We start from the raw sequence: 13,072 nt of genomic DNA, 5'->3' as shown, positions 1-13,072 counted from the left end.
ACATTTTTAGTGTTTGCTGATTTTGAAGGTATTTTTTAGCTTGTCCGTGACATTGGTGGCCATCGATTGGCTAGGTGGGTGGCACACATTGGTGGGTAGGTGGGTGGCACACATTGGTGGGCAGTGGGAGGCTGATGCGTGACCCAGCCACCACCCGCCCGCCTCATTCAGGCGGGCGGTGGCTCGGTCATACATTGGTGGGAAGTGAGGTTGCATTTAATACAGAACCAATACTCACCAAAGTGCTGAAATCCAGACTTGTTGTGCAGGCTCCTGATCATGCTTCCTTCTTCTTGCAATCACGATGCTGCACAAGATGGCGGATGGGCGTGTGCAAGCCCTGTCTGTTAAATTCCGCAATGTACGATGAATTGTACGATTAATCCTGACTAAAAAAGTACTCTCGATCGACACCCATCATGTCCCAGATTGGAAAATCTGCCCTACAGCACGGCAGATCTGAAGATGTGAGATACGACGAGCGGGGACGCGCATCGCCATCAAGAGTGGATACTCACGATTTGTCCATATTTTACACGATTCGTCGAAATCGGCCAAATTGGTTGAAAAATCGCTATGTGTGTGGCCAGCTTAAGAATGAAGTTGCCCAGCATTTGGGGGCTACATGCAGAAACAGACAGTATTTACCCTGCAGGCAAAAATAATAAATGTATTTGCACACCCTGCAGTGCAGCATGATTTGTTCCAGGTGCAAAGTTACTTGCTTTTTTCTAACTTTGCTCCCAACTCAGAATAATCCCCAATGTGCTTTGACTTGTTAACTTGATTTGTAAGACATTTACTTTGGTTGGTTTCTGCAGATCATCAAGAATTTCTATAACGAAACATATATCCATCGCTACAACAAACCGATGTCCGAGAGCCTTGAAACCTCACTATGGTCTCTCTCTGTGGCCATATTCCCTGTGGGCGGAATGGTCGGCTCCCTTTCCGTGGGATACTTTGCAAACCGCTTTGGCAGGTGAGGCTGTATCTGAACTTGTGGGGGATGAAATGAAGGACAGATAGGAAGAGAGAGAGGTTGGCGATGAGTGGTATTTCTAGACATGATGAGGAGTACATAGGAATAGGACAATACAGATTTATAACACCTAAGGGTGCTCCCGACACAAGCTGCCTCATTAAATCTGGTTCAAGCCAGGAACCAGAGGAACAAGTAGGACAAGACAAAATTGGCACAATTTCTTGGGGAGGACAGCAGAGATGAATACATACTGTAGTGCATAGTGAATAATTCTGATGAATAATATAAATAAGAACAGTGCTGCCCTTAGATGTTATATTGTACTTTAAAGTTTATTTCAAGATTTACCTTAGACTGGTGATACCTCATCTCAATTCAACTGTTCCAGGTAAGTAAATGTGTATTAATACAGGGACCCACGATGGCTGCCTCACCTTTTACATGCTCCTGAACATCTCTACAAAACAGCTTAAATTCAACACAACTGACACCAGAAGCATCACGAATATCCAAGGACCTACCTTTACCTTGTACTGCACTACGTGGACATCTCTCCAAAATCAATGGATTGCATTCCTGCCCTGAGATTCACATTGGATAGGATTGAAACCTCTGGCACTTCCAGTACAACTGAGACTGACATCAGCTCTGTAGTGGACACCACAGAGCAAGGTACTGTGGAAAACAAACTATCTTTGCCTCCATCCAGCTCTTCCCTTCACCTCTGTTCTCTGGTCGGCAAATAACTATGATTTCTTGCATTAATAATTTAAGATTCAGTATCCCCAGCCTCTGAAATCTGGAGGTCTGTTCATTTTAAAACACAGGAGCCCAGCTTACTCCCAGGAGACATGTTATATTTACCCTGCATGGATTATCCACTTCAAAAGGAGTCTCACACTGGGATTTTCACACCTACAGTAGACAATAGAAATGGCTTCTAACACCGTTCCACAAGCCTGCTTTGTCCTGGAATAAGTTGTGTGAGTCTAAGGGCCAAATTCAATTAGAGGTGAAAAGTGCTGTTTGGAGATAAGTTTCCGCGGATTCGGACTTTCCGCCTGTTTTCAAAGTATCTCCATATTCAATTCCAGGACGATTACGCCTAAGCGGAAACTCAATGCAATGTAATAGGCGGAAAAGTATCTCCTATGAATAGCAGGTGAGAAAGAGTGCAAAATCGTTATTTTGGGGTGCAAACATGGGGAAACGATTCAGAACCCTTGGGACAGCCCCCCAAAGGACAAATCAACAAAAAAATTACCTCAGAGCACCCCGAAAAAGTACTTTCGTTTTGGGGGCAAAAAAGTCAAAAGTGGGGGGACAAGCATAACAACTAGCGAAATAGAATTCTTTGGGGGTCTGCAAGGATTATTCAGGTGTTTTTGGGATTGCAGGTGCTTGCTGCAGGAGCGTTTTTGAAGTTTTTTAAAAGTTCACTTTAGTAACATCAAAATATGCTTGCACCCATTTTTAAGTACCCCAAATTTCTCTGGACTACTTATTTTCACCAAAAAATACTGCTTTATGCCATTCTTCACCACTTTTGCTAATAAGAAGCAATTTAAACTACTTAAGTACCCCCAAACACTTTTAATAGTGCTATTAGTACACATCTACATTGATTCCCTATGTTAGTGCATTTTTTTGGGGGGTACAGACTGATTTCCCCAATTCTGCCTGTTCCGCATTCGCCGCTTTCCGTTTTCGCCTGTTTAGTAATTGAATAGGGAGAAATGTGGGGACGTGCACGTAAAGTTTCCGCCTCTGAAACAGGCGAAGGAGGCAGAAAAATCGGCCTAGCGAAAGTTTTCCGACTTTTCGCCTCTAATTTACTACGGGCCTAAATTGGAAACTGAAAAGAAAAGTGAACTTATTTAGACTTGCTCAAAACCTTTTGTATAAGAGAGTAGCAACTGGATAAAGCAATAACCAAATTAAATTAGACTCTGGGCCTGATTCAGACCCGGACGCTATTTGCGGCCGCTCACTGGCTAAAAGGGGCCGGCTATTTAAATCATGTGCTCACACTGCGCCGCGTAAAGCCGCCCACTAAGTAATAGCGAGCGGCCGCACTATGCGCTCGCATCTGTATAAAGACGCCACTTTGCCACTCGCAACACACGTCATCTCCGGCAGTTGTAGGATTAAAAGGGAACATCGAGAGCCATCGGAGCTGCTCGCAGCGCTTGTGGGAGCCTTTTCCCACCACAACATTGCGAGCAGTTCTGGCTAAAATACAACCCAGTTACGTGTGTAATGACGCTACTTTGCTAATTATGCACACCCATTAAACGCCGTTCTGACGGTCAGGCACGCCTGCGTTTGCACATCCACACCCCCATTTACAAGCACCTTCCCCTGTTACCACCCACAAACGGCTCTATCTGTCACTCAAAATAGCAGCCCGACTGCGGGCTACGGGCGAGCACTTTCCCATCGCAATGACTGGTTCGCGCATGCGCATTGTGAATCATATGCATGTGCAGATTGTGAAAAATCGCTCAATGCGAGCGAGTGTAGCATAGCATCCGGGTCTGAATCAGGCCCTCTGTTCATGAATCCCATTATAACTTCTGGATCACGCACAGAATTGAGAAAAAATAAAAATATGAAACTGTTTAATCTTCTCTCATCATCAAATGCAATTCATCCTTAAGCTGCATACACACACAACGATATTTTGAACGATTATCGTTGAACGATATCGTTGAACGATAATCGTTCGAAAAATCGTTTGAAAAAATTGGTCACTTTCTGAGTCAAACAATGGCCCTCATTCAGAGCCGCTCGTTAGCGGCAGTACGCTCGTTCCGAGCGATGTTTGCACATCTGCGCATGCGTACGCTTTCTAGTACGCATGCGCGAACCAGTCAGTGCGGCCGAAAATCATTTGTACGCTATATAGCGAGTGCCTGCTATTTTGAGTGACAGAATGAGGCGTATGTGGGTGGTAACAGGGGAAGGTGCTTGAAAATGGGGAGTGGAGATCCGAACGCAGGCGTGCTTAAAGGTCAAAACGGGCGTTTTATGGGTGTGTATATTTAAAACAGCAGCGTCAATGACCACGTCACTGGGTTATTTTAGAGCCAGAACTGCTCGCAAATTTGTGGTAGCAAACACCAACCACAAGAATAGCGAGCAGTTCATACGCTGGTCGATGTACTCGATTAATCTAATAAATAGCGGACATGACGTATGGTGCGAGCGGCCAGGGGGCGTTTTTAACAAATAAACGAGCGTATGTTTTGCTCGTTCGTTCAGACTTAGAGGTGTGAACAGACTGCAATGTGCGTACGGATCATTTGAATAGCCACCCCTTGTTTTTAAACGAACGACCGCAAATAGCGAACGGCTCTGAATGAGGGCCAATGAACGATTATCGTTCATGCGCGTTCACGTTTGTAGTTCAGTCAGACTTGTCAACTGAACGATTTTCATTAAGGGAATATGCAAAAATCGTTTGTACTTCAAAAATCATTCATTACACTTTAAAAAATCTGACAGATAATATGACAGAAAATCGTTCATAAAATCGTTAGTTATAAAATCTTTGTGTGTGTATGCAGCTTGTCTCTCTCATGGAAGACCCAATGTACTTGTACACCTCCAGCTTTATACGTATACTTTGACCACCGCGAGCGGCAGTTCCTATTAATCCAGCACAGGCTTCCATTCAGAAATCCCTTGGCATATTAAAGAAAAGCTCAGCAGGGCAGTCATGGGAAGCGATGCCGAAAATCTCTTATCCGCTGTAACCACCCAAGTCCCTTGCCTTCAGGCTCACCACTTTCATTTAGGAGACGAATGGAAGTGGTACCTAACACACGGCCATGTGCTTGGAAGAACAGATCTGTAAATTCCTGCTCTGTGACTGACATTCCCAGAGCCCCCACACTCAATATAAAGAAAACTACAGGCCCAATCAGGGCCGTCCTTTGTAATGCCAGATCTATAAGAAAGAAGACTGCGACAATTGCTGACCTTATTGAATCTTCAGATCTTGCCTGTATTACGGAGACTTGGCTAGACGAAAATGCAGCACCTATCTTGGAAACTGCAGTTCCAACAAATTATCCTGTCATTCACAACCCAAGACTGAGCTGCAGGGGAGGGGGAGTGGCCTTCTGCTTTAAAAAAGCACTTAAGCTTAGGATCCACCCAATGGAAATTACTCATTTGAGTGCATCACTGCTCAGAGTTCTACAGAATTAGGATTCAGAGTACTTCTCATTTACCGCACGCTGGAGATGGAAAGAAATCTCTACAAGAATTTGCAGCTATTGTTGCTGGACTTGTTCTGGAGCATCAAAGATGGCTGATCCTTGGGGATTTCAATGCATGGATTGATGATGAGCTCTCACACCTTGGTCAACACCTCCTATGCACAATGAATGCTCTGGGCCTCATACAAGTCATTCCTTCTGCCACACATAAAAGTGGTCACACTCTTGATCTTGTCTTCCAGATTGGATTAGAAGTATTTGACCTAAATTGAAACCCAGTCACATGGTCAGACCACCACTCAATTCGATTCTCAGTTGCAACCCCTCAAAGTAAAACTTTACCCATGGAGATCACCACGTATCGTACAAGGAGGGGTGTGACTCCCCAGGCTCTTGCAGCAAACCTGGATATCTCTCGGGGAATGGGGGCCTGTGAAGAGCCTTGTTCCTTAGTCAGTTACAATAACAGGGATGTGACAGCTGCAATGGATATTAAGACCCTGCATACCACACCGTCAAGCCCCTTGGTTTGACAACAGTGTGAGTCACCTCAAGAAAATGGGTCATAGACTTGAAAAGTGATGGAGGAAGACGAACCTGGTAAAGGATGTTAAAACTAATCAAAGCTATTGGAGAATATCAATCAACAATCACCCGTAAGAAAAGAGTTCCTTTCAAATGAGATCATGGCAGCAAACTATAGGCCAGCTCAGCTTTTCCATACAGTGGAGATGCTTTGCAAACCAGCATGTCTGCAGCCTGATGAAACCATCTCCCAGTCAAGATAATTCTTTGCAGATAAAGTATCTTCCATCCAGGCTAGAATCCCTACAGTGCCATCAAAGGAGTGCCAAACTATCAAGCCTGCCAAGGTAAGCCACCCATCTCCATGGAACAGCTTTGACATAATGGATGTAAAAGATATTGCTAAAATTACCCGTAAGTTGCGTCCCACCACCTGTGATCTGGACCTTGCTTCAGCCAAACTGCTAATCTGGTGTATGGACATGACTGGCCCTGTATTTGCAAAAATAGTTGCTATTTGCATATAGGCATTTTTTCTTAACCACTGAAGGAAGCAATTGTTGAACCACTTCTTAAAAAACCTTATTTAAATCCCAACTGCATGTCCATTTACAGACTGGTATCAAACCTTCCTTTTCTAGGAAAGGTTATTGGAAAAGTGGTGGTAACTCAACTAGAAATCCGCCTGTCTACCCATAATATTTATGATCCATTTCAGTTTGGATTCAGGAGAAGACACAGCACTGAAATAGCCCTGGTACGTGTGCCTAATGATCTTCTCATTGCAAGAGACATGGGCGACTGTTCAAACTTAAGTCTTCTGGATCTTCTGGATCTCTCAGCAGCATTTGATACCGTGGACCACGGGGTTCTAATTGAGCATATGAAAAATTTCTGTGGACTGGATGGCACAGTCCTTAGCTTGTTCAAATCATTTCTCACTGGCAGGTCACAGAGTGTTTCTTCTGGAGTAAACTCTTCATCACCAGTGCCACTTCCATGTGGTGTTCCAAAGGGTTCTATACTATCTCCCATGCTTTGTGCAGTATACATGCTACCACTGGGTGAAATAATCAGATATCATGGCCTGGTCTACCACTGTTATGCAGATGATACTCATCTGTACCTGTCCTTTGCTCTGGGTACTGAGAACCCAATAACAACCATAACTTTCTACCTAGCTGAGAGTTTATGATGCCAGTTGGCTGTGACTGAACCCTGATAATACAGAGGTCCTGATAATAGGAGCTAACCATCAGAGAAAAAGACTGCAGCATAGCCAATCAACAGGACTTACGCTTGGGGGTTCAGAACTAAAAAACACTGAACATGTGCGGAATCTTGGTGTTGTCCTGGATTGTGGCATCTGACACTTAAACATCAGGTATCAGCCACAATCAAATCCTCATTCTTTCATCTGAGGAACATAGCCAGAATCAAACACTTAATTCCCTCAGAAGATCTGCCTAAGTCATACATGCATTTATATCATCACGCCTAGACTACTGCAATGCTCTCTACCCTGGTCTCCCAGCAAAAGAATTGCACCGCTTGCAGATGGTACAAAACGCAGCTGCCAGGCTATTAACCAACTAGCCCCGTTCCAGCCACATTACACCCATTCTCTACTCCCTTCACTGGCTGCCTGTAAGATGGCGAATCGTTTTCAGGATTGGCTTACTGACTTTCAAAAGCCCTACCTGACATTCCTTAATGTCCTACTCAAATACTGTGATTCATTGATGAAGGACTATTAACAGTACCTAGAATCTCCCGGAATTCATTTGGGGGCTCGAGCTTTCAGCTTTGAGGCTCCGACTCTAAGGTTCTCGCTTCCCGCACAGTCTGAGAGGTCTCCACTCTAGAGTCCCTCAAAATAGACTCAAGACTTTCCTGTTTACCCTATTTCACTAATGTCCCTGTTCAGCTTGTTTTGTATTTATTGCTGTAAAAGCAAACATAAAGAACTTTAAATCCTATTAGGAGAAAAGTGCTATATAAATAACATTATTATAATTATTATTAATGCAAACAAATAAGGAAAATACAAAAAACAATTATGGAAATATAGAATAATATGCAGGGTCCTATGATAGTTTGGTTAGCACCATACTAGAAGTTGAAATAACAGTAGAGGGGCTCCCGATCCTGTCACACTAGCGTTATCTATTGACTCTAGTCACATTCCTTTCATATGAAATCTGTGAATATTGAAAGGCGTGAGAAAGATACAGCTGCAAATATTTGCTACAATTCATCTACAGCTGGATGTTATTGATTGACTCATAGGAATAATAACATAGCAGGATTCACGGTGATACTTTCATATGAAAGGAATGTGACTATACTCTTGATTTTTATCCATGTTTCATGAGCGCCACTAGATAACGGAATGGGATTAAAATACCGGCGGCTGAACTGAGCTGGTTCAAATCCCGACAATGAAAATCCGACAGTAGGAGATTCCGACCGGTGGTGGTAAGTATCCTAACCCTGCCCTATCCCCCCCCATAACGCTCCTTTAGGGGTGCCTAACTCTAACCTCCACCCTAGTGCCTAACCCTAACCTCCCCTCATGGGTGACTAAACCTAACCACCCCTCCCTGCACCCTAAACCTAACCCTCCTGGGAGGGTGCTTAACCCTAATCTCTCCCTAGTGGCGCCTAACCCTAAACCCCCCTTCCCCTAGCCTAACCCTAACCTTTCCTGGGGGGGGAGGGGGTGACTAACCCTAAGTCCCCCCAGGGGTCCCTAAACCTAACCCCCCCATCCCTGGGCTAAGTGTTATACTTACCCGTCAGACGATGATCGGGATGGTGGGGGTCAGTCTTCCGGCATCAGGACTAACATAGGCGTCAGCATTTCGACGCCTATGTTAAGTCCCGTGTAGGGCAGGAAGTGTCAGTATTTAGATCGGCGGCATTGCGTCCACCCGTCTAATAACTACATCCCCTAGATAATATCACCATTTGTGTGTATTTTATATGTTGATTAGGGTGTGGGGATACCCTTTTAGGTGATTGATCAGGGGGCTGCTCGGGAGCACTGAGAGTTTCTCCATTTTTGTGTATAATATTGCTGCACAGTATCTCTTCACTGAGGTGGAACGTCTATACAGTTTTACTAATCCCTTCTTACATTTTATCCAGTATACATATAATATTCCAAGGCTGTGCAAGTAACCCCCACATTTTGTGCACTAAACTATCTGGGAGAACTGATGCACTTTCCATTTTTACACACATTGATGTAGGCAAGGGTGAGCTTTGCTTAGTAAATTAACCTGTATTTGTTAAATTTTGCACTTTATCACTTGGCAATATAATTCCATTTGAAATCTTGTATGAAAGTTTAGATTGTGACTTTGGCTACATGTTAGCATGAATATTGTTTTGTAGGATGAAAGCCACAAATTAATTCTAATATAGATTCAATAATGTCCTCTTATGGGGCCCATACCTCTCGCCAGTAATGGGGCAATTTCCTGTTTTGCCGATGCCGGGTAAATCCAAAATTTTGGATGATCTCAATTCCACCAATTTTGACCCAAAAATGGTTGGAATCGGCAAGTTAGGGATTTTTAATGACTTTCCCAGACAGATCGTTGATCAATGATGTCCTCCGATCTGCATTTTTTATATCGATCAGCGTTGCCAGAACGGGGAATCACACTGTATAAGGATGGCCTGTATTAGAGGCAGACAATTTTCAGGGCATCAAGACATTAGGCCAACCCGGCACTGGGCTGTGATTACTGTAGGGGGTCGAAGGGTTACTTTGGTGCGCAGAAGGGTGTGTGGTCACTGCACTCCAGGGTTCTCCCTTACATACACACCCTCTTCCTATCTGCAACCCTGAATATGTTTTTTAAATCATCCTGCATCCTACACACCGAGCCATATTCTGGGCTGATATAATGATATAATGTTCCCAGGATACTTATGTAGGAAGTGGAACTAGTGTCTTTGCCAAAGAACAATGTTTATAATGCAAATGACTCTTACAAACAAAATTACCCCTTTCAAAACCTCATACACTGGACGTTCTATATCTCATTTCAGCCAAATACATGATCGATAAGTAAAGATAAATGATATACATTATTATTATTTATATAAGTAGGGGATTGCACAGATAAGAGCCTTACAAATTTTGTGAATACTGTTCTCATGTGCCCTACACTAGGAGGAACGCAATGTTGCTGGTCAATGTCTTCGCCGTGGTGGGAGGAGCGTTCATGGCTCTCTCTAAATTAGCTCGGTCCATTGAGATGATCATCATTGGAAGATTCATCGTTGGGATTTTCTCTGGATTCTGTACCGGTCTAGTGCCAATGTACATCGGAGAGCTGGCACCCACCGTGTACCGTGGAGCCCTGGGGACCCTGAATCAGCTTGGAATTGTAGTTGGAATATTGGTGGCACAGGTGGGTACTATGTACTGTGGTAACGTGCTTCATTTTTTTATGACAATTGCACTTGAATATATAAGGCAGTTTATGATACTGATTATAGTGTATATCATTGCACCTACTCACAATTGCCTGCGAACCTGATGGCAAGAGAAGACAATAGCACTTTCACACATCAGGTTACACAATGGGCATTTTGGCATGGTGTTATGTGTTACCTGGCATTACGCTTGCCCTACAAATGGCACTGCACCCCTGGCTTCTTTCACCCAAGGATGAATCTTACAATGGTTGGGAATGGTGCCATCTCGAGGAGTGCTCTGGAAACTTTGGGATGCCAGTTTTCCTAGGGGCAAGCATTTATGAACATGTGGTTAGATTGTGAGGTATGCAGAACGATCTGCACAGAACAAGTATTAACTATTCTCTTGGCAGTGAGATATGGCAATATGCACCTGAGCTTATGCTTCAAAAGTATAGGCAATAATGAGGTGGTGTGGTCGCATCGTTTGTGCCCACACCATGCAGTGCGTTACCTGACATACAGTAGTCGCAAACAATACGATCAGTTAGAAATGCCCACTGGTGCATCTGCAACTCATTCCCGGCCCCTCTGCATATCTGCACCTTTTCCCAGTGTCTGCCATGCTGCCGATCATTGCTGTAGCACGGCAGGACCTCCCAGAACATCCCCCCCGTGTGTACCTGCAGCAGGGCCAGGCTAACAAAGAGGCTAGTGGAGCTGCAGATCCAGGCCTCCCCATGAAAATAGGCCCACTGTAGTCCAGACAGTTATGACAGGTAAAACAGGAAAAAAAAAATCCTGTCACCACCAGCAGCATTGTGAAGCCCCGCCCATTCACCCCCGGCTTTCCCTAGCTCTACCCATCCAGATCCCAGCCGTCCAAAGCCCTGCCCATTCACCTCTCAGATGTCCAAACTTCAAAGCACTGAGTGCCCGTTCATCCAGCAGTCTGAAGATCCACCCATTTGTTCAAGGCTGCCAAAGCCCCACCCACCAGTGGCACAATAAGTCCCGCCACCATATAACCTATAGTCCCGCACATTCAATTCCACCTGACCAATCCCTCCGGAGTCCCTTGGCAACTGAGGGTCGTATTCAATTAGAAGCGAAGAGCCGCTTTCCGCAGAAAAGTTTCGCCGATCGGGGCTATTCGCGTGGTCGGAACTTATCTCCAAATTCAATTCCAGACGGTTTTTCAACTCGCGGAAAGTCAATGCAATGTAATAGCCGAAAAAGATTTGCCTAAGAATAGCAGGAGAAAAGAAGTGCAACATTTTTATTTTGGGGTGCAAATGAGGGGAAACCACTCAGAACCCTTGTGACAGCCCCCAAAAGACAACACGGTCAAAAAATCCGGGGAAAAAACATAAGAACACCCCAAAAAAGTACTTTCATTTTGGGGGCGAAAAAGTATAAAGTGGGGGGACAAGAATAAAAACTAGCAAAATAGCCTTCTTAGGGGTCTGTAAGGAGGGGCCAGGTGTTTTAAGTATTGCAGGTGCTTGCAATAGGTGCGTTTTCACATGTTTTTAAACTTTACTTTACAGGCATAAAAATATCCTAGTACCCATTTTCAAGTATCCCAAATTTGACTGGACTACTTATTTTCACCCAAAAATACTGCTTTATGCCATTCTTCACCACTTTAACAAGGACGCTAGTAAGTAGTAACAAGGATCTTAAACAACTTCAGTACCCCAAATAGTATTATTAGGGTCATTGGAACACTTCTACATTGATCCCCAATGTTAGTGCATCTTTTTTGGGGGTGCAGACTGATTCCCCCTATTCTGACAGTATTTTCCACCTGTTCTGCATTCGCCGCTTGCCGTTTTCGCCTGGATAGTAATTGAATAGGGCGAAAACTGGGGAAGCGATCGATAAGTTTTTTGCATCCAAAACACGCGATGTAGGCGAAAAGTCGGGCAGGCGGAACTTTCTCGCCGATGCGAAACTAATTGAATTCCGCCCTGAGTTAGATAGCTCCTAGGCACTTAATTTATCAGAAAAGTGCAGCCACGGAGTATGATCTCTAGAGAAGTACAGAGTATATATAGTATATGTATATACAGATCAGACCCCTCCCCACCTCTTCTCTCCCCTCCTCCCACCTTCTCTCTTACCTGAGCGGAGGCCACGGATGGTCAGGGGCTTTGCTTTATAGCAATAAGCTGCACAGCCCCTGCATCACACGGAGGAGGTGTAATGTGCTGTGTGTTAACTGAATGACCGCGCATAACACCTCCTCCAGTCTATTCCTATAAAGCACAACCCCTGACCGCCTGCTTTTGCCACTCCTTCCAAATGTTTGAGAAGGGGGAGCGAGCTGCCCTCTTGCCCCCCCTCCCACGACGCCCATGATATATATATATATATATATATATGTATTATATATATATATAAATATATATACACATAAGCTGCCACCATAGCCTCATACCTACCCTGCTCCCACAGCCTCACACATATGCTGCCTCCATTGCCTCACACACACCTTATTTAATAACATACTTATTTAATATTGGACTACTTAACATAATAGTGGTGCTCTAAGGAGGGGTGAAGCTGATACAGTGCTAAATTGGGAGGGTACAGGAGCTTGAGGAGCACGTAACAGGACTGAAGCGTGTCACGGAGGGGGCCAAAGCTTGGAGTGAAGAGGGCAGGTGATATGTTTGATAGAGTACCTCTGCGCTGTGTGATGTCACACCTCACTGCACCCACCAGGAAAGGGTCAGCACATAGAGGCTGGCAGCCTCCCCGTCAGTGACTGACTGAGACCTGTCACTGAGTGAGGTGATAGAGGTAGATAATCTGAACTATATGGGGTCTGGAGGGGATATTTCTATGTTTTTTATTTATATGCATGTCTGTATATGCATATAAATATCCCCAACAG

At 44.4% G+C, this 13,072-nt stretch overlaps 1 protein-coding gene across 1 annotated transcript in view; it reads left to right on the top strand.

The window, feature by feature from the left end:
- LOC148477865 (solute carrier family 2, facilitated glucose transporter member 3-like) overlaps positions 1 to 13,072 on the top strand; it is a 54,724-nt gene that overhangs the window by 18,043 nt on the left and 23,609 nt on the right. The window contains exons 3-4 of the mRNA XM_088456096.1: positions 822 to 982; positions 9,923 to 10,163. Coding sequence (XP_088312222.1) covers positions 822 to 982; positions 9,923 to 10,163 — 402 coding nt within the window. The remainder of the gene's footprint in view (positions 1 to 821; positions 983 to 9,922; positions 10,164 to 13,072) is intronic.

Source organism: Taudactylus pleione, unplaced genomic scaffold (genome assembly GCF_031769625.1).
Source record: "Taudactylus pleione unplaced genomic scaffold, aTauple2 ptg000685l, whole genome shotgun sequence".
Classification (NCBI taxonomy): Eukaryota; Metazoa; Chordata; class Amphibia; order Anura; family Myobatrachidae; genus Taudactylus; species Taudactylus pleione.
This window is presented reverse-complemented; position numbering and strand designations above follow the sequence as displayed.